Below are 22,367 nucleotides of genomic sequence, written 5' to 3' on the forward strand. Positions count from 1 at the left end.
ACGTGTACATTACACCACGTTAGCCCACTGCACGTGCACTCGCCATGGCCTCCGCTCAGCACCAAGCTCGCGTGTGGAACAGAGCTGAGCTCCCACCCTGAGTTTCCCAGGCAGCAATAATGACCCCGAAATAGAAGGGAAGTCACCCATTGATGCTTTGATTGGAGCTCCCCACATGGTGCTCCATTTAACTTCTTCCCACAGCGCTCCATTTGTTCGCTTCCTCCCCCTTTGTTGTGTGGCCAGAAATGCTCCAAGCACAAAAGTGCTCGCTCCGTGTATTTATAGCAACAAGCTGGCGGCGGTCAGGACTTCAAAGCTGCCCTCTCCAGGCAGTGCACTTCACAAGGACAGACCTTCCTGCGAGATAATCCCGGGCCTTTCCATTTCGTGGGGACGCCAGCGGCCATGTGCTGAGCAGACCAAGGCGGCCCCAGCCAGCAGGCCCAGTCCCACCCAAGAAACACAGCATCTGCCACACATACACACACATTCCCATGGAAATCAGTCAGCATCATCCTGCTGTCTCCTGGTCCGTATCCACGCCTCACCAGTTTTGTCAACATTCAACAAAATTCGGCAGAGGGGCAGAGCTCTTGGAGAGAAAACTCCTTACAAGGTTTGTGAGAGCTGGTGGCCACGCAGATGGCACAGACCCTCTCCATTTCACTTTTGGGATCACAAGAGGAGGCTCAGCCCCAGCTGCTGCAGGGTCACGCCAGCAGCTACCCAGGCGCCTGCCCAGCTCTGGACTACTCTCAGCAAGTGCTGCCTCCTGCCCAAATGGCAGCCCAACTAGCATGGGGAGGTGACATGGAAGAGAGCTGGGGGATGACAGGGACGCCACAGGAACATGGACTGCAGGGCTGCGATGGAAGCACCACAGGACATGCATAAGAGGCTGGGGTTGCCATGGGGAGGAGGCCCTAAATCCCTCAGAAAAAAAAAAAAAACTGAAGTCTTTATTGGTTGTGCTGCTTGCAAGATATCTTCTATTAACCCGGGGACAGCACTTATCTGTGCTGAGGCTGGACATTGACAAGGAGCCAAGCGTCTGCTTTCACTGTTCAGTGACAGAGCACACAGCCCTGACACAGCCAAAATAGCGGACCCAAGACCTGAACATTCCTATTAAAGGAGTTGAAACCAGCGTCCATAGCCTGTAACAGAAATGCAGAACACACATGGGAAGGAGCTAGGTACCTCACCTGAACAGCAGTGCTGTGCTGCCCATTTACTCTGCTCTCAGTTGGATGAGGCCCCAAACTCACCGTGACAGACTTGGGATGCCTTTGTGAGGCAGGGGGAGGCAGGGACATGCCAGCAGCCATTCCCCAGCAGCAGATATGACCTAGACACTCAAATGCCAGCAGCCGTGGGGACCACAGAGCAGTGAGAGGACACCCGTCATGGTGCCATGAGCTGTGGCTCTGAGAGAGACAGGGCTGCGTGTCCCAGGGCCTCGTTGTTCTCTTTCAGCTGAGCTGAATCACCATTTTCATCAAGCCTGGCCGCCACTCTCCTGTGTTTTCAGGAAGCACCCGTCTGGCAGCATCTCATGCAAGCCCTGGGTACAGGGAGAGCACAGCACCGAGCATCAGGGGAGATGGATGTTGATTCCTACCCTGGCCACAGATTCATCAGAGCCATGAGCCCCATGATTCACGGCATCTCAAGGTGGGCACAAAAGATGGCCATACCCTGACAGGAGTACTTTGTGCCCACTACACAGTGGTGCCAAGCACCCAGGGCAGGGAGGGTGATCGTCCCCATGCCCAAGCTCATTCACACTGGAAATAAAACTGGCCCCATCACAGGACATGAAGGGATGGATAACCACCTGCTGGAGAGGAAAACGCTGAGACAACTAGGTGCTACAGCAATTTGTATCCTTTCTTTGATCTCAGTTGTATCTTTGTACTCCATATAGAAAGCAAAGAGAAGAACAACAAACCTTCCTGCTAAGCCAATAACTTTCTCAATTCATTTTCCTGCTCTGTAACGGAAACAAAGGGTCGAACCCCAGCCTGCATTAATGAAAAAACAAACAAAAGCAGAGGCCCATTAGTGATGAAAGTTGCATTTCCAGCCCATTATTTATTTGTTTCTGCTTCTAAAGAGCCTATCTATGCATTGCATAGGAGCCAGTTGGAAGCTCCTCCAGCAAAAGCCTTTGGTCAATTTGTTTAAACTCTTATCACAATAAGCAGCAGGATTAAACAGCGTATCACCCACTTGGCCTCACCACCATCCCCTCACTTGTTCTCATGTTGAAATCTTGAAAAATTATTCATCTTCACATATTGCCCCAGCATTCGGCAGATGCAGGCCCTGTTAGTCCATGACAAAAAGCAAGTTTCAGAAGGGCCCTGTGGGAATGCTGCACCTGCAGCCCTCCAAAAATGATTTGAGTAAGCACAGAGAGCCCTTAGACAGAGCCTCAGCTGTGGGCCCTGAAGTCAGAGCTGACTTCCAGGATCTCGGATTTCAAGCGACTGATGCTGAACCTTTAGCTCTGTCCTATGGGGCTCTAACCTACCCCATCCTCGCTAGTCACTTAGACTTCAAGCAAAACGACCTCAGTCTTGTTCCACATGAGTCCTACAAACACCTTGGCATGGGTGGTGAAAGTGCAGGGGCACCAGACAGAAAAGGAATTGCAATTCCAACATCCTTCCAGCCTCTGCTACTGACCCAAGGTGCTCATTGAACAAGGAGAAGGTGCAGACTACCTCTGAGGGGTCTTGTAGCAATTGGCAGCATATGCTGATCCCTTGACTTTTCTCTGTGGACAGACAAAGTCATCTGAAAGGTGTCTAGATCAGCAAGCTCAGCCCGTGGAAAGTACCTTGACATTAGCACTGCCCTGCGCACACCCCCATTAGGTACGCCTCGTGTTGAGTTGTGCGTTCACGTCAAGGCTTTGCACACGTGGGAGTCCCTCCCTCACGCTTGCAGCACATCTGTGCGCTGTATTTTAAGCCTGGAAAGCACCTAGTGACGTGTGGGATTTTTCTTCTGGCAGCTGTACCCACCAGAGCTGCATCAATAACTGGGCATTGAGTAGCAAGTTAGGCACCCTGAAGGCACTAATTTTGTCAAAGAAATCACAAACCTTTCTCTATCACATCATGTACAAACTGCAAGACAAACAGACCCCGACAGTCATGCAGTCAGACCTGCTGCTGGGAGCATCCAAGGGGAAGGTGAAGCCTAGAGGTAGAACTCAGGTCTGACCACTTTCGCTGTGGGCCTTCTGTGTCACTGGACAACTTATTTAACATTTCTGTGCCCTACTTTTCCCAGAGACAAAACTGAGGACACCCAGACACTGCCTTGCTCCTGTGGTGCTGCAAGACAGAGATCACGGGGGCTGTTACTAGCCCAGGGAGCTAATGGCATGACTGAAAAGGAAAGCCTTAGCTTCACTACCTCTGTGTTCTCCCCCTCGTTTCCCCTCAGGTTTCCTGAAAGCTAAACTTGGCATCCAGCTGAACTTGAACTGGGTCTGTCCACCAGTATGGCCCTTGCAACTCCAGTGCTCCATGCTACAAGGAGGAGACACGGCTCATCCAGACAATCCTGGTGGCTGCAATGGGGTTCAGAATACATCTGCACATTAGGGCTACCATGTGTCTGAAGAGGGAGTTCAACTCCTTAAATGCGTTCACTTGGGAGCCACGGGTAAAAAGCAGGACAACACAAAGTGAGTACTGCTTACATTACAAGCTTCTGCTCCCATTTTTAATCTTACCCAAGAGGTGATACCTTCTCCATCTCAAAACAGAAAACCAAACCAAACCAAACCAAACCTTCTTACTGACCTGTAAGACAGGAATATTTAGCCTTAAACTAATTGCTGTCAGCAACCTAATTTGCCAGTCAAGCCAACGTTATCTTTTCTCCCTGTCCAATCAACAGAAAGGTAGACACCATATGAATTAAAATTAGGGCATTACAAATCATTTTCCAAAGGAGCAACCAGTCAGATGCTTTAAGCAAGAAGACAGCAGGCGTCTAACCTGAAAAATCACACCCACCTCAAATATACAAGAGGTGTGGATGGGCTTGTAAGATGCATGATTTTGTACCAGAGGTGGTCGTGGACTAAGCTAATCATTCCGTTTTCTTCACTGAGCTTGCAACCCTCCCCTCTTTCCCAACTCCATACATAGAGAAAAGCCTCCACTTCTCTATCTGACTCTCAGAACGTCATTTGTAACTCCCCTACTTCATTGCTGCTATATAGTCAACAAAATTTTGCTCAGTATTTCAGCAAGCCCACACCTACTCAGGCGCCCTGAGGCAAACACAATATTCAATTTTTAGGACACTGACAAGTGTAGCAGAATCCACAGTAGACAAGTCCCTCCAAGATCTCAGAAAATGAGACAAATCTGGAGAATTTGGGTTTGTCTCCCTTTCACTCCCTCATCTCCCAACACTGAGCAGAAAGAATTCCCTGAAATAGGTCCAAACTCAGCACGATTCAAATAAATACATAAATAAACAAAAGCAAGCCCTTCTCAAAATAGCTAAGATCTGAGCAGCTATTAAGTTACTGTATGCAAGTGAAAAGGAGAGAGTAGAAAGGCAGTAATTATTTTCTTTCGACTGTATTTAGAAAGGAATTGCAGTTGCTGTTTCTGCTTCACTCACAGAGCCCGGTCCACGCGACACACACAGAACTTCCAGCCAGCTGGGGCTTTCTAACAGCTCAGACTGGGATGTGCAGTCTGCAGGTCCTAGCAGAGCTTATATCACATGTGTGGGCCCACAACCGAGTCACTTCCAGTCGTTGGAATTAAGGAATGAGAGGGACATTAAGCACATTAGCCATCTCCTAGGCTAGGATCAAGGACTCGGAAATTAAACACACAAATTCTGTGGTGCTCTTCTTAACAAAGCATTCACTCTGAAACATGAAAGATCCAAGATATTTTTATCGCGTTTAAGAGGTAACAACGGTGTGTACAAAAGAAGGTCTTTCAGAAACTTGAGCTTGTTGTAACTTGTATCTATGTAACACTGTGCTCACTCCTTGAACTGTCCAACAAACTCCATTAAGGACAAGATGTATGTTGGTTTCATTTATCATGCCATAACTAATAGTTGCTGCAACATTGTTTATTTCAGTTTCTAAGTTTATACACGAACAAAGTTCCGCAGTTTGGGGAATACTTTCAGTGCATTCTGTGTTGTCACTTCTATAACTTCTTCAACTGGAATTCCTTTAATTTTGGCAATGTATTCTGCAGCAATGTAAATGTTTTTTGGTTCATTTCTCACCTGAAAAACAAAAAAAGACAAAAAAAATCAAATTACAGACCTCTCCAGGCGACAAGTGCTTCAGGTTCAATACTTCCTGACACACTTTTAGTCACACTGCAGTACTGCATACATCTACTCTTGCATTATTTTCCCCTTTGACCATTCCTGTAATTTCTTTTCCTTTCCCAGCCTTGGGAATGCTACCTCTCTAGCTAATTCTCTGAATTCCATCCCTTGTCTATGTCTACTCTACTTCACTCGCCTGTGCTAGTAAGTAATCTCCATAAGACATGGTTTTGGACACGCAAACGTAGAAGGCCACCCATCATTTACCTGTTTTTCAGGCCCCAGAGCTGGAGAGTCAGTTTCCAAGCATATATTTTCCAGAGGTAACAGTTTCACAAGCTTCTGCTTCTTGAAGAAAATAAAGACAGCTATTAAATGCTTTATGAACTTAGACCCATGGAAAAAAATGTAAGATGGAAGGATAAGCTCTGCATTTAAAAGCAATGTCCAAAGACTCTGATGCCACTGTCTGTATGCTATCAACAATTTTAGAATGGCAGCAAGAATACCAGGAGCTGCTCAAGTCCCCTCAAACCAAGATTATCTTATTTTCTATGACTCTACATATCTGAAGCACTATTATCATTTTAACACTGAATCCATTGTTACTTTATTACATTATTATATTGCACAGAATGCCCTACAATTAGACTTGCCAGTGCATTTTTAATTCGCAAGTTTTCTGTATATATAATATTTGTGTATCCTTTTTCTCACCTCTTTTACCCCGCAGCCCCAGTTTCCTGTCCTTTCTGCAGATTCCTACCCTCATCCCCATCTATATCCACATCCATCCCTCACACCCCCTCCACTCGAATCATGCCTCTTCCTTTCTTACATTTCCAGAGCTTATCACAGAAGTTGATGATGGTGCAGGATGGAAACAGATGGCTACCCGAGAAGTTAGCAAAGTTTGCAGCAGTCCAGAGGAAAAGCTGAATGAGCAGTTTCACTAAGTCCAGGGCTGAACCTGAATTTATCTGATGCTTTGCAGGGCATGCCATTAACTAATAACTATTTTTTAAAGGCCTGTAACTTAGTCAATTTTAAGTAGATTTCCTTTTGAACAGAAGTCTCATAGCACCAAGATAGAACCTATTTTTTTTCCACGTCATGTTCCTACTCTAAAACACTACAGTGTCAGAAGTTTCCAAATAAAAGTTCATCAGAACATATTAAAATGAAGGAAAACGTTTATTTTCTTAACCCTTGTTTCTGAGGAACAGCTGTACTGTTTGAGCCAAAATTTCCCCAAAAATGTCCAACTAAGGCAAAAGCCTCAAACAAAAATTTAGCCAAAGTAAAAAAGCAATTTTATAAGTAACTGAAAGCAGGAATTTCTAATCAAGGAACAAGTGACTGTAATCATACACAAGTACTGCTAGTCCCACTTCCAACTGTACAGACTTAAAAGAAAAGATCTCCAAGCATCCTTTAGAGCTGCATGGTAAAAATGCAGGCATGCTTACCACCATGAAAAGCTACCAGATATAACCTGCAATCCCCCAAGCACTGAGAAGGTGCAATCCCCTTTAAATGTTACCTGTTCACTCCTTATAATGGAAGGCGGAATGGAGAAGTAGTATCCGGCTTTCACCCCTTCCATTGCTACAGATGGCTTCCCATCAAATGCATGAAGCAACACTTTTGAAGCACCTCAGAGAAAAGAAACAAACCAACTCATTAGCAGTGTTTGCAGTAGGTCTGTGATATCACCTTCCAACTGGACCTCAGTCCCACCAAGAATGACTACAGAGTCTCTGCACTAGTCCTCCCAAGTTTCTTGTACACAAACTGATAACGAAGGCATAGCAAGATAGAAGAAATTATGTTAAAAAAAAAAAAGAAGAAAAAAAGCATTAAAAGCATACCTTGTTCCTTTAAGAGATTAATGGTTGGCCTTCCAGCTGAGCGTGAGTGAACATTTCTGCACACCAAGGAGAGGCCTGGCATTAGGAAATTCAGCAAAATACATGTATATATCTATGTAGTTTTTTTCAACAAACATGAACCAACAGCAGGTTGGGAAGAAAATAATCTGTATTACACCTTTAATCTGGAAAAAATCTAGAGATATACATATAAATAATTTTAGCTACAGTGAAGATATATCAACAACATAGTAAGGACAGGATACAGAAGACCACTGTATTCAAGGGCAAACATTGGGAAAATTCTGTAACTACATCTTCAGCTGGAGACTGACAGGACACTAGTAACAGCTTAAGCCACACGAGTTCTACAGGTTCTTAGTAATGATAAATCCTGGGAAATATTTCCATAGGATATTGAGATACCGCAAGTTCTTCTACTACTATAAACAAAACTTACAAAGGCAAATCCAGTCTTCTTGCTAACTCAATCTGCTTAATCAAAACCTGTCTTTGTTCTTCCTTCTGTTCATCCATGCTGGCAAATCTGGGAGTGAAATCTAGTCCCACCTATGGTGCAAGAAGAGAAGTGAAAAAGTTTAACTTTTTTTTTTTTTTACTGCTGAATCCAGAGACACTTAAATTACAGAATTCTGCTTACTTCTCCAATTGCCACCAATTTATCTTTGTAGAGTTCTATAAGTGGCAATGCATCATCCAGATCCTGCAAGAACAAATTAAAGAAACAACCCTTATTGCCCTTATGAGATGGAGGCAGTATGAATTCAGTCATGTGATTAAAATGGATTTCCCTTTATTGCTTTTAAATTCTGTTTCCAAAACTTGCTATTACTAGGAGCCGAGTAGTTTTAGGGCCCTCCAGGATTTTCCTGCTTTAATCAATGAGCCCTTACTTCAAGTCGATCTTTGCACAGGAGGAGAAGAAGTAACAAAACCAAGGCCCATAAAAAGTCTGGTAATGTCATATGGCTGCAGACAGCCCTCCAAGCTTTTTCATGTTAAAAATTTTCAGGCACAAATTGGTATCCTCCCGCTCCCCACGACAACAAAGGGACATCTGCAAACGCGCATGCATCCTGTTCCCTGTAAACAAACCACCCATCTGGGATTTTTTGAACTGTTTCACTGCGGCATCTGTAACGTGGTCAGATGACTTCAGCGAACAGTCCTGCTGTACGCCTCACACGGCCAAATGGCAGTGTTGAGAGACCTGGGATTTGGTGTACTGCACCTTCCGTGTTACAGAAAAACAAAAATCACTGAAAAGATCTAATGTCAAATTAGGCAAACTGGAACACTATGCCACACTGTCAGAGCAGCCCTAGCGCCACCACAACTGGGCTGATCCAACCTGCCGGTGTTTTACCTTCAGAGTAACACTGCGCTGCTCTTCTGGAGAAACTTCTTGAAGGGGGTGAACCCCTAGGCACGGCAACACAAATCCTGGGAATCTGGGAACAGAACACACCGCAGCAGCGTGGCAGATCGCAGGGACATGAGCCAGCAAGCTCAGGGTGGACGGTGAGTTACGCGGAGACGGTGAGTTACGGAGGGACAGAAGGCCAGCCTGGCCAAGGCAGAGGGCAGGTGGTCCTTGCCCGCTGTCAGAGCGGCCACTCACGACGACTCGGGGACACCCGTGGGGGCTCTCGCTGGGCCGGTGGTGTCAGCCTGTGGAAAATAAGATGGGGGGGGGGGGGCGGGACACCCCCAAACCCTGTCCCCGGCATACCGCACCTCTCGGACAGCTCCATCACCCTCCGGAACTCCGCCGCCTGCTCCGCCACCACCACCAGCGCCGCCACGGCCGCCTGCCGCAGCCAGAAAGCGGCGCTGAAGAGCGCGGAGGGCGGCGGAGGGGACCGGGAGGGGGTTCGGGGGTGCCGCCTCGCCTCGCCTCACCTCCTCTGCTGCCCGCACCACGGCCGCCACGTCCTGCGGGAGACGAGCAGCGCCTCAGCACCCCTTCACCCCTTCACCCCTCCCTCCCGCCTTCCGTCCCTCCCTCCCCTCACCGGGTGGAAGCAAGGCGCGGCGAGGTGGCAGTGGCAATCCACCGGCCCCGCCGCCATCTCTGCCTGCCGGGTTCCGCTTCCGGGCCGGCATTTTGGGCTGGGCGGAGGCGGGAAATGGCGGCCGGGGCGGCCGCCCGGCGGGACCCGAGGGTGCGCTGCTGCTCGCGGCGGGGCCTGGAGCGGGTGCTGGGGCTGTGCGCGCCCTTCCTGCGGGCGCTGGCAGCGGGGCAGCCGGGCGGCATCGCCGCGGACGACGTGCTGTGGGTGAGGCGGCGGCAGCGGGCGGGGGGCCCAGCCCGCCGGGGACGTGCGGGGTCGGGGAGGGCGGCAGGGAAGCGCCCGCGGGGGGTGGTGTCCCCACCCCGGGGGGCGTTTAAGAGACACGGCGCTAAGGGACGTGGGTTAGCCGGCTAGGTTGACGGTTGGGTGATCTTAAGGGTCTTTGCCAGCCTAAATGACTCGATGAGTCCTGCCGGCCGAGGCAGGGCGGTCGGTCAGGAAGTGTCTTACCAGCTGCTGGGGTTGCACAGAAGTTTTCCAGCCCTTGAATCTCTTGCAGAACTTCGAGGCAGCAGTGCAAGAGAACGTCACCATTAACGGGCAGCCCTGGGGGGATACGTCAGCCAGCTCCGAGCCGTGTGGTACGTGCGTTTTCTTGTCAATTTTGCATGGATTTATTTATTTGTTTGTTCTAGGCGTTGTATTTTTAATTGGACAGTTTTTCCTGCAGACGGCTGTGGCGATAACAACATTCATGGCGCGGATGAGGTGGAGCTCAGGCTTGGCTTTGTCTGTATAAGGAGTTGCTGTCCACGCTGCTTTTGATGCAGCCCAGGATACAGCTGGCTTTCTGGGCTGGCAGCACGCATTGCCAGCTCATGTTGAGATTCTTATCCACCAACACCCCCAGGTCTTTCTCCTCAGGGCTCAGCTCTCAATCCATTCTCCGCCCAGCCTGTGTTTGTGCTTGGGATTGCCCCAGCCCAGGTGCAGGACCTTGCACTTGGCCTCGTTGAACTTCATGAGGTTCACATGGGTGCATCTTTCAAGCCTGTCCAGGTCCCTCTGGATGGCATCCCTTCCGTCCGGCGTGTCAACCGCACCACACAGCTTGATGTTGTCGGCAAACTTGATCCCACTGTCCTTGTTGCCAGCAAAGCTGTTAAATAGCACTGGTCCCGGTACAGGCCCCTGAGGAACACCACTCGTCACCGGTCTCCACCTGGACATCAGGCCGTTGACCACAACTCCTTGAGTGCGACCATCCGGCCAAATCCGTATCTACCAAGAGGTCCATCTTTCAAATCCACATATCTGCAGTTTAGGGACATGAGGCAGTTGTGCAGGACAGTGTCGAATGCTTTGCACAAGTCCAAGCGGATGATTTCAGTTGCTCTTCACATATGTACTAGTGCTGTAACCCCGCCGTAGAAGGACAACAGATTTGTCAGGCATGATTTGCCTTTTTTTAGTAAAGATTGAAGAACTGGAGTGAGTTCATCAGAGGCTGCCCAGATGGCATGGGGACCGGATACATCAGAGTGAAATGTTTATCCATTATTTTCAGTGTGTGCGTTTATAAAATAATCCTAAACTCAGGTTTCACGAGTTACCAAGACCAGCTTTTACTTACTGCGTTGTCAAGACTGCACTGGTCTCATAATGCAAAATGCTGAACTGATTCAGGCTCATTTCACTAATTCAGATTTGCTTAAAAATTCTTTACAGGGTTTTCTTAACAGGAAATCTTTGTCTGGATGGTTACTTTTTAAAGTCCTCTGCACAAATCCAACTTCATGCTAGCTGAGGTACTGTTTACCTTCCTGCAGTTGGCATAAAGCGGGTGTAAGGACTGTGTTGTGCTTTTTAATTTGACGTAAATATAAGCGTGTGCTCACCTCTGAGCCAGTTTGAATCACCGAGTGATCTGGCATTTTGTGCCTTTGGTATTCCTGTTGACCAGTGGCTCAGAAAAACTCACAAATTCTCAAACTTGTTTTTTGACGTTCTGAGTTTTACAATCACCTGATTCTGCGCAGATTGACCAAGAGAGGGTGCTCAAAATCCATTTGTTACCAGTAGACCGAAAACATTGCGTGGCTTGCAAGCTATGCTCAACGTTTTAGTGGTAACTGTGAATTTAAATTCTAAGGAGTTTGCAAAATTAAATTTAAAAATTATACAACAAAACTATTGTCAAGATTTCAAATCTCCACTGGTGGAGAAATATAAGTGTGCAAATGGAAGAATATAGAAATATGCGTTACCTTTCAGTTAGACAAAGTTAATTCTGTTTTTTTCTGTTTTTTTCCATAACTTTTATTTTTTATGGTTTGTAATGATGGCATGTGACATCAAGATTGAACAGGCATTTACTTGTCTAAATTTTGAAACCAGTTTTAAAACAGTGTCTTAAGCTTCAAAAATAGCTAAGTTTAATTGCAACCTTGGAGAAGCTGAGTACCTGTAGTGAAGTAGCAGAAGTCAAAATACTTCGGTCAACAACTGAAAACATGTTCTACATATTTAGCCTAATCTTACGATAGGAGAAGAAAGCTATGAAAGTTGGCTCCCACTAGATACACTCTCTTTGGTATCAGATGTTGAAAGTAGACCTATTTTTGTTTTTGCAAACTCCATATGACTAGTAACTACAGATGTTCTCAGGCTGCAGAGTATTTCTGGAAACAAGGTTTCATTAAGGTGACAGTTTGTTGTCAAAAATTTACAGATTGATTTTAAGATGAAGATGCATATCTGTGTTCTATATGCTAGAAAGTCAGTTAGGCTTCAAATTACTGTTTAGACAGCTGATTTTTGTTTAATGCTTGTAAATTGTACAGATCAAGCCATTTTTCTTTTTGCATCTTGCATTTGTTGGCTTTTTATTTTCCAGTTGAAAAACAAGTTACCTGAGAAGATCCTTGTCAGACTTCTGTCATAGGTTCAGAGTGCACAGAGAAATGTGGTTTGGATTTTTCCCCAGATTGTTCCCGGCCTCCCCTGTCCTCCCATCCTCACCCCAGCTACCTTACTTCAAAAGTAACTGGTCAGCAGGAAGTTGTGATCTGATTTCTGTATTGTGTTATACTGGGATCCAAAACAGACATTTATCTTATTTGATAATCACGTTTCATTTCTTATTTCAGTTCTAAAGATGTCTTTGTCCTTACAACTTTGTCTCAAAGAAAAGCAACATTGTGAGTAGGAGCGTTGTTACAATAACTGTGTGCTTGTCATTTTTAGGCTCCTACATCAAAATTCTTGAAGACCAGTTTGATGAACTTATAGTAGAGACATCAACAAAGCGTAAGCAGTGGCCTAAGAAGATACTGGTACATGCTATCCAAACCATGAAAGCAGAGCAAGAAATGTTGGTGAGTAACCTCAGATTTTCAGAAGACCTTTGCCTATGGTAGCTGCTGTACGTAACTTGAAATAAATCTTGGAATCCTAGAACGGTTTGGGTTGGAAGGAACCTTACAGATCATCTAATTCCACCTCCCCTGCCATGGGCTGGGACACCTCCCACTAGACGAGGTTGCTCAAATGTTGACCTTTGTTTCTTTGCATTAATTAGCAGTAATTTATCTTCCGTAAAGCAAGGATTACTACAGACTGCTGTGACTATGAGGGAATTGGGCCTGTGGCACAATTCAGCAAGTTACTTAGGCAGATTGGTTCAACATGGTGATTTACAGCTTACAAGCCAGTATATATCTATTAATCTTGTCAAATCTGGCTTTCTGAAATTGTCCGAAGGTCGTTTAACGTATTAAATTTATGATACATGTGGCTAGATATTATCACACACAGTATTTGACTTTTCAAAAGATGTCTGTTTTCCCTGAGCACTTCTGCTGAGCTGATAACTACATTGAGTACTTCCAGTAAAGAAGGAAAAAAAGTAATGTGGATAATTAATAGCTTCAGCAATTTCTGTTGGTTTTTTTTTTGACACTGAGTGTCAAGTAATTACTGGTATTAAACAACCCATTTGTGTTCTTGGTTAAGTTTCTTTTCTGTAATTACGTTATACCTGCCTCCTGCTTACTTGCTGATTAATTAGGAGTCAATTTTCTTTCCATCCTTCACTTTGATATCCGAAAGAGCCGTAACATTTCCATCCCTTTGAAGTACATTTTTAAAGTGTCTACCTCTAGGATAAGTTCTTAAACCATGTTGTTTTTGTGGCAGGTTAGTGGCTTTATGATGTGCTTCAAAAGTTATTTGAATCTAGGAGCAAATCAGAGGGGGGATATCTGGACTATAGCGCACTGTTTGAGCCATTTCTGTGTGTGCGCGTGTGTTTGTAAACAAATGAGATGATTTACTGCCTTCTGTTCAGAAAGTTCAAACAGGATAGAAGGTTAAAGTGTTTGCTACAGAAATCCAGAAATATTTTCCTTCCCCCCCAATTATGCGTGTGCTGTAGCATGAACTTTCTGTGGCGAAAGTGTTGCTGCTTTTTCGTAGGATTTCTGACTCGGTAAAGACTTGAGAATTGTGTTCTTCACATTGGGAGCACAGGAAAGCACATAAATGAACTGCTGCCTTGCTAGGGTATAGTTAGCAAGGACAGCCTTGAAATGTAGAAAGCTGTAGTTCACAGGGGTTCTGTAGCACGCAGGGACAGGGAAAGCCAAAGCCCACCTGGAGATGAATTTAGCAATGGCAGCAAGGGCTTCTGCAGGTGTGTCAAAAGAGGAGGACCAGGGGCAACACAGGCTGTTTCCGAATGGGGCTGACGACAGAGGACATGGAAACGGCCGAGAAACTTAATCCCTTCTTCGCCTTGGTCTTTCCTGGTAAGATTTGCCTTCAGCCCCTGAGAGCTGTGGGAGGCAGTGAAGCAAGGAAGACTCCAGGGGAAGGGCAGAGGAGCGTCAAGCCGAGAGCATTTACATCACCAGGGCACGCACCGTGGGTCTTCAGGCAGCGACTCAGGACCGGGTCATGCACTCGGTCCCACTCTCCGTGTCCTGCAGGGATGTGTCCACAAATGGTGTTGTTAAAAGGGGACTTTTGGTTATCTCTGAAATACCACGGCAAATGGGGGAGGTCCCTGAGCGCTGGAAGAAAGCAAACATCAGCCCTATCTTCAGGAAGGGAAAAAAGGAGGATCCAGGGAACTGCAGACCTACGAGCCAGGAACTGTCAGTCCCTGGGAAGGTGATGGACAGGTGGAAGTGGCCCGCATGGACTTACAAAGGGAACCATCCCTGACCAACCTCATGGACGCCTGCAGGGAGCTGGTGGATGTGGGGGCACCCAGCTGGAAAGCAGCTCTGCAGGACGGGTCTAGCTGCTGAGCTGACCGTGGGCCAGAAGCGCGCCCTTGTGGCAGAGGAGGCCACCAGGCTCCCGGACTGCGTTGGGAAGAGCTGCCAGCGCGTCGAGGCCAGCCGGTCTTCTTCCTGCCCTCTGCTCAGCCCTGGTGGGACAGGCCGGGAGCGTCGGGTCAGTGCTGGGCTCCTCGGTCTGAGGAAGGCGTGGGGAAATTGCATCAAGTCCAGCAAGGAGTCGCTGGCGTGGTGGGATTGTTCAGCCTGGAAGAGAGAAAGTAGGCTTGGGTGGATCTTAGCACTGCTCGGGGTGCCTCTCAAATGCTGCGGGAGGGCAGAGAGGAAAGGAGACTGAGCCAGGCGGTCGCAGCGGTGCCCAGGAGGCACCGGGCACATCCGTGTGTCATCCCTGGGGACCATCAGAGCCTGACTGGGTGCGGTCCTGAGCAACCTGCTCGAGTTAGCCCTGCTTTCAGCACGGGTTTGAACTGAACCGCCTCTAGAGGTCCTTTCCAGCCCCAACTGTTTGTGATTCTATGCTAAAGAAGAAAGGGATTTATTATTTTTAATAGTCATTTAAGAGCCTGCGTTGCATTTCAGAGGACTAAAGTTGACAAAGATAAATAACTCTTCAGGTTAGCCAGGCATAGAGGATTTGCAGTAAATAAAAGTGCACACATATATATTTGTCCTCAATCTGAAATATTTTCCAACACATCATGCCTTTGTGATCTCTTGTCAACATGTCAAGTATATCAAACCAAAAAAATCGACTAAAATAAAGTATGCTATTGTGCAACACCAAGATTTTAACGAGACCTTTTGATCTTTTTGCAAAAGGAAAACTGTGTTCTACCTCAGTCCTAAAGTAGATGAGTTACTTAGGATGCCTCTCAGACCACATTTCTTCTGCTGGTGATCATTTCAGATTTTACTGCAGCACAACTAGATGATTATTTTCGTTTTGTCTGCAAAACATAGAAAGTTTCTAGCGTGTCTCTGTAAATGAAGTGTTTTTTTCCTCCCAGCTATTTCTGCAAAGGTACTCGTGTTTTCTCTGCTTTTGGTGGTGGAGTTTTCCTGTTCCTTTTTAACCCTGGTATCTCTCCTGATGCATGTTTTCTGAGGCATAAAAAACAACTACAAAGATGAAGTACTTAACTAAAGTTTACGTGGAGAGAACCACTCATTTAGTGTGGCAATCTCCCCAAAGCAAGAGATGATCTTGCACATTTTCATTCAGTATATTCTGTCTTCTTTGAGGATAACTGCAAGCAGTGTTCTTCTGTTTGGAGCTGATACTGAAGGCTTGCTAGTAACATGTGTGAGCTGTGAAAGTGTTGTTCTGGTAAAACTGCCCAGAGGAATAAGTAACTTTCCTGCTGCTGCCTTTTGTGGTTGAAGAAGGATGAGGGACAGCTCTTCAAGTGGAGAAAAAAACTTGCAGATGATATAAAAAACTTGCATTCCTATGTCTCTGCTTTGTCGCCTTCTTCCCAAGTAGGTTCTTAAGTCTAATTATGCCCTCAACATAATTAAATACCGAATATATTAATTAGTATTAGGGAACTTCATGTCACAGTTCCCTGGTGTTAAGTGAGAGAGCCTGGTTTGTGCAGACGAGTGTTCTTGTTCTTGCATAAGTAACTGCAGGGATATAATATAGTCATTCCACCACCATCTCTTTCGATTAACCATTCTCCGTTGTTCTAACTGCAGTGTATGCGTTAGATATCTATTAAAGCAAGATGATATTTCAGACTTTTTCTTTTTTTGATTTTGCAGAAGCTCTACCAGCCTGTGGTAACGCCGGAAGAGATCAGGTCACAGCCTTCTCAAGGTAATGGTTTCTCAGGGGAGGGCAACTGTACTGAGGGAACACTGCCTACCTTGCTGGCCAGCAGCAAATGTTTTAGAAGTTTTCTTTCTGTAAATATATTTAAATTTATTGGCTTGTTTAAATTACTAACCAAAACAGCTAGAAGTTTGTCATAACTGAATGTATTGCTGTATCTGTTTATTCTGAATGCTGTCTGCTGTTACACAGTGTGCTTAAAGGCAAAAGCTGGTCTCTGGGGGGGCGTTGGGTAGAAACATTAATACTTGCCCTCAGGAGGTTTTCTTACCTCTTTCCTCCTCCAGTGGCGGAGGCAAGATGCAGAACTAGGTGGACCGCTGACATTATACTTTGACCGTCCTTGTGTTGCCTTTATATAAATACTAGAAATGCTTCAGTCTCTCTTCCTAACCTGTCAGTTTCTGCAGGGAATTGAAAGCAGTTGTGTAGTACTCACTGATGAAGCATGTATTGAATTTTACCCTGCTTGTGTAAAACTGTAAACGTCATAAGTTTGCTCCATGGTTTTGCAAGGCTATTCCTTGTTCCAAGGAGTTTGAATAAGGCAGTGTATTTTGCAATAGAAGAGTGGGATGTGCTTTGTTTGAGGCTGGCCTTGAGAGATGGAAAGTTCTACCTTGCCTGTTCCTAAGTGCTGAAAAATGACACAATTTGCCACTGCTGTTTGAAGTGGGCATGGTGACAGAACCCTCACTATGGATTACTGCACGTGCTGCAGGGTTGGTGTAACAAGCAAAGGTGTTAACTGAAGTTTGAGAAGCAAACCTTAAGCTTCCAGTTCTCACCCTGCTGATCTGGCTTCACTCTAGGCATCGTTTCCTCTTTGTAAACAGGAGACATTGCTTCCAGAAATGCCAGGCTGTGCAGCAAAGCAGCTAACAGGAGCAGTAAAGAGCGTCACTTCACGTCTGCGTTTCTTTTGGTTTCTAGCGTCCAGGTCTATGCTTCTCTGATAGGAATTAACTACTTCTTATAAGCTAGTAATAGCTTGCACCATGGTTTTCCTTTTTAGGTTAGGTAACAGCAAAGTCCTAGCCAAGACAGCAGAGAGTTTGTGCTGAATTTTAGTATTATGTAGTCTTGGGAAGTTTATGTATCCCAGTTTAGCAAGCACAGTGGCCAGAAACCAAAAATGTTTAGATTACTCAATACCTTTCATTTCCTTTTTTCATTTCCCTATGTTTTGGAAAGCCTTGAACACTGAGGAATATAATGCTGTCCATGTAAAGCTGAACTCCTGCAGGCAAACTTCATCTGCATGTCAATCTTTTTGTGTAACTGAAATTAGCCTCGTAATTACTTTTTTAATTTTACTTAACTCCTTCCTTACAACTTCATAGAGACTTCTAATCCCAATATTATGCTGTAAGGATTCTTCATTGTGGACATGCCTTTCTTCTAGAGAATGTCCTGTGTTGTTATTACAGAGGCTGCTCTTCGACTATTTTTCCTTCCAAATTCTGAATGATGGTGCGTTTTAGCATCCGTGTCTGTGCAAGGATTGTTTCCTAAGCCCCGTGAGGTTAGCGCAGCGGGCACGTGGACAGACAGCTCAACAAAACAGCCTGCTGCTGCTTACTAGATTTCAGCAGGAGGTCACTATCACTCTGCGCCAGAATTCAGTGGCTGACTTAAATTATCTTCAGTAGTACTGATTAGTTTGAAGTCAAAGCACAGTGACGTGTTTTGCTCTGAAACGGTTTAGGAGTGTGTGCACAATCTAACATGGTGTTTACTGCAGGCGCTGGTGAAACCCTACAGGAAAATAATAGTAGTGGGAGGTGAGACTACTTAGTTCCCAGAAGCACGCTTATTTATCTGCTGATTTTAAGTTTTTGTTGATGGCATAGTGCCACAGATGGAATAACAGCAGAGGACATGCAAAACTCTTTTATAGTAACTTTAAGAGTTCAGCTCTTAAGTAGAAGAATTATTATTTCTTGTAAATCAATCAGCAAAAATGTATAATGTGTTGATGATCTTATCGTATTGCTACACCAATCAAATAAATACCATTTTCCCATGTATTCTGCACCTGCTGTCTGCCTCAGTACTCCTGAAAGCTTCTTTTTATTTCATTTCTCGTTAACCCAGCAGAATTGGTGCTGTTCACATTGTTTACACTCGGTTCTTTTTTATTCATAGAATCACAGAATGGTTTGGGCTGGAAGGGACCTTAAAGACTGTCTAGTTCCTACCCCCTGCCATGGGCAGGGACACCTCCCACTAAGCTGGGTTGCCCAAAGCCCCATCCAGCCTGGCCATATTCCTGTTGTTAACGCCTGGTAAATTAAGCCGGGATGAAAAAGTATCCTTTTTTGTAAAAGCTCAGTTGTTGCTACCAAGCTGAAGCTCTAAGATCTGTGATTCCTCCCCCACTCCCCCCCCCCTTTAAAATGGTTTTCCTTCATGTCATTATCTACGCAGCTGTGTCTATCCTCCTTCTTTTGTGCATTTTTTCCAAATGTAATGTGAACTTTGTAATTACATAATGTAATTTGAACCTGCTTTGGCAGGGGGATTGGACCTGATGATCTCTTGAGGTCCCTTCCAACCCCTACAATTCTGTGATTTTGTGAACCTGAAAGGTTTAAAAACCTATCTCTATATTTATATATATCTCTATATTTATATATATATATATATATATATATGTAACCTCTTCCTTTATCTCAAATACTGCCTTTGTGTCTCATGTTTTGTATTAAGCTGTAGAATTTCTAGTGAAGAACCGTGTGGCTTGCAAGAGGTGAGACTTCTAGGCACTCCTGCATTTTCTATGATTAGGAGTAGTAACACTAAGATAAAGCACTTCAGCGGTCATCCCAGCACTCTGACAGAAGGGATGTGTTGTATGTTTAATTTTTGTACAGGGACTCTGCTGCTTTTCTGTCTGATTCTAAGAACTCAATAGCAAGTTTTGGGGGGAGGAAAGGGGAGTTATGTTTCAGAAGTGTATTTGAGCTTTATGTTTTTTCTGCAGATGCTTACATTACAGATCTGAAGCAGGTGACAGAAACGGTGTCTGAACAGATTGGCGAGGCAATGAAGGTGAGATCTGTGTGCTCCAAGGGGATATTTGTTTCTTTTCTTGTTCTGATAATGTTATAAAACAGGAGTTCTAACTCATGTTGGTTATAGCTTTGTACATAAAAGCCTGCTTGTATACTTTTGAAGCAAGCACATCTTCAGGTTTGGATTGCTGCTGTTATAGCTGTAAAGAACTCACCCTCAGCTGGGAGTAAGGAAGAATAACCTGTGGCTATAGGAAGCATTTTTTCTTTAACGGAGATTTTAGAACCTGCAACATCTGAAAAATACCTCCTGAAGACCTGTACAACTTCATGTTGCACGGGACATTTATTACGTTAGCAACAGCTTAGACATGAGCTGTGTTCCTGCGATATTGATTCAGCTCAGAGCTGGAATTAGGCAGCACTGAAACTTGGCGTTTTGTTCGTATGAGCTCTGAGTGCAGACCCTGGTGCTGTTAGGCTGGTAGCGCTGAGTTCCCAGCCTTCACCTGGACCGTCTCTGCGGACACTGCAGCTTTTGTGCCTGTCAGAATCTAATTAGCATCTCGCTCATTGTAGCCATTACTTTTCCCATGTAACTTGAGATACTCGATTTGTTCTTGCAGTCTCTCCCCGCGCTAATAGAAAGAGCAGAAGGTTTTTCCCAAGCGCTAACTTGGCAACCAACCCTGGAACTCTGCAAGCTGCGGCAAGAAGTCTTTGCTGGTTGTAATGCAAAGGAGGAAGATAACGTCCAAAGCTTCGTATCACTGGGAGAGGTCACGCCAACAGACACTGACACCAGTAAAAATCCCTACACTTTGTTCAAAAGGAAAAGAGCTGCAGATTCACCACAGAGAAAATACTACCCACTTCGACGGAGGAAAATTACCCTCAGCGCATGAATTTCTCATTTTGTATTTTCAGATTGGATACTCAGTTGCACTCTGGTTCGGTGTATTCAGTCTTTTATTTTTAAACCTTATTCTACCCTCTAATTCAGTGCTATATGTGGGAGCTTCCTTAATTATTTAGATTTTGATCCATATACGTATTTTTCTTCTTACTGTTACAATGGTGGTATATGAAAGCCTATGCGTGCCAGTGACATCTGGTATCCTACAAATGTATTTACTGATTAACTCTCATTTTTTTAACCTTTTATTACAGAAGTTAGCTTGAAGTCCTTGTGCTTTTCAGAGCTGTGCAAATGCTTTGTGTCTGTGGGCAGTCGTTTCGTAAACCACTAAGTGCTCATACACAGCAGGCACATCTCTGAAGAGGCTGGAGAACATCTGGTTCTCCTAATGAACCTTCATTTATATTGAGTTTGGTGGCGATTTAATAAATAATTTAAGAAGAGTTTCAAACTGGAACATACTAAAACCACCAATTCTGGTATGATGCTTTAGTTTTCTGAAAATCCACAGCAAATCTAGAATCAGTCCCTCCTATTTCACCTTTCCTGAATTTAGGTCAGCAAGGCTTATGTATCATCACATTGGTTTAAATATGGGACTTTAATAATCGTATGTATTTGCTTGCAGTGTGCTCTTCAGAGCAAGGATTTGACCATCTGCATCTCTCCATCTGATATTTCAGTTCATGTAATCCATATAAGCAGTCTGGGGGTTTCCTTGACAATACTTCTACACATTACAGGATCTTGACTTGGGTCACGTATGCAATTGTGGCATTTGACTAAACTTTAAAAATCAGTATAGGCTAACAGTAAATGGTATTAGGTTGAGCTAGCTTACTTTTTTTAAACACATTAGTACCTAGGTAGTATTAAATTGAGCATTATGCCTTAACCATCGATAACTTTTTCTGGCTTATGAGTGCATGTGTTTACAGTAAATACGTGTGTCTAGCATGTAATGTATTTCCTCTCACGGTAAATAGAGGGTTTTTAAGAAGCTTTGTTAGTGTAGTGTGGGAAGACAGATCCAACTTGAGGTCTAAGAGACTGAAAATTTTCAAGAAAATGTGTAACAGATTTTTAGCACCGTTTATTTTGTAAAGGTGAGCATCTGTGCTAAAACTTTGTATATTTAATCATATGTAAATATATTTCCCATTGCTTTTGTATATACAAACTTGTTTTTATACAAAGTAAAAGAAATCAATTAAGAAAGATCAAAGTTTTGGATAATGTTGTTCTAATCCTGGAATACATGGTGACTGAACAGTTAGTGTATTAGTACTTCAGAAGACATCTGTGTTAAATTTTGGCTCGAGTAACTGAAGTAGCTCCATTTACTGCCTTTGAACTTGCAACTGCTATTAATCTCAGGGCTACAAAGCTTCTAATATAAGAGAGGACAGGATGTGAGAGGACTGGAACTGCAAAGCTGCGGAACGTGTGACTGGGACGGTTTTTCACACAGTGAATTGTAGCTTCTTTGGGTATGTGTGCTCCGGCCTGGGTTGAAAATCCCCACGTTGCACGAATGCATACATCTTCACTGAGCTCCACAGATGCTCTTTAATCTGAGTGTTCCTAGACTAAGCTGAGCACTGCAAGAATTTGCAAGTCTCCCGTGATAGTATTTCAATGTGTGTTGTTTCTTTTTTTAATAGAAAGATTCCCTGCTATCCTCACTTGAATAATGTTAGGCAATTAAAAAAAAAAGAAAAGAAAAGCTAGGATTAGGCACCTCTCTGAAGACGTCCCATCTAAAATGACCAGTGTAAGACAAATGTCTTAAGAAATAAGGAGGGACAGCACCACGGATTAAGACCTAGTAAGTGAATGAAAGATGTGATCCTACAGCACGTGGTAGCGTTAAGAGATGGCAGGACAGTCGGTCTGCACGGGGTTTGAACAAGGTGGGAAGGGATGCCTGGTACCCTGAGCCACGGCAATTGGGCCTGGTTCTGTGGCCCTTGTAACCACGGCTGTGTGGAAAAAGAAAACAAATGCATCTGGAAATGCTGCCCAAATAAATGGTGTAAAGAAGGAT

General features: G+C 44.7%; 2 protein-coding genes across 6 annotated transcripts; one reads left to right on the plus strand and one right to left on the minus strand.

Moving 5' to 3' along the window:
- Window positions 1–4,925: 4,925 nt before the first annotated feature.
- LOC310896509 (putative deoxyribonuclease TATDN3) lies at window positions 4,926–9,350 on the minus strand. 5 transcript variants are annotated; one of them, XM_083828872.1, is made up of 10 exons: window positions 9,245–9,341; window positions 9,132–9,164; window positions 8,967–9,040; window positions 8,596–8,680; window positions 7,870–7,932; window positions 7,669–7,778; window positions 7,209–7,264; window positions 6,881–6,981; window positions 5,605–5,682; window positions 4,926–5,289 (listed from the first exon to the last, which is right to left on the minus strand). In XM_083828872.1, the coding sequence occupies exons 1-10, from the start codon at window positions 9,299–9,301 to the stop codon at window positions 5,146–5,148; spliced, it is 801 nt and encodes a 266-aa protein (XP_083684998.1). In that variant the 5' UTR covers window positions 9,302–9,341; the 3' UTR covers window positions 4,926–5,145. The 5 variants fall into 5 exon arrangements, with proteins under 5 accessions (XP_083684998.1, XP_083684997.1, XP_083684996.1 ...); XM_083828871.1 differs by having other exon boundaries at window positions 5,605–5,685; XM_083828870.1 differs by having other exon boundaries at window positions 6,881–6,993.
- Window positions 9,351–9,358: 8 nt separating this feature from the next.
- On the plus strand, window positions 9,359–21,545 carry NSL1 (NSL1 component of MIS12 kinetochore complex; the record flags this gene model as incomplete). Its single annotated transcript, XM_083828875.1, has 6 exons — window positions 9,359–9,508; window positions 9,804–9,885; window positions 12,491–12,621; window positions 16,315–16,369; window positions 19,371–19,438; window positions 20,028–21,545. 6 exons carry the CDS (start codon window positions 9,359–9,361, stop codon window positions 20,304–20,306), a joined length of 765 nt encoding a protein of 254 aa, XP_083685001.1. The 3' UTR covers window positions 20,307–21,545.
- Between the last annotated feature and the right edge of the window lie 822 nt (window positions 21,546–22,367).

This window comes from Anser anser (genome assembly GCF_964211835.1).
Source record: "Anser anser genome assembly, chromosome: 3".
NCBI classification, from domain to species: Eukaryota; Metazoa; Chordata; class Aves; order Anseriformes; family Anatidae; genus Anser; species Anser anser.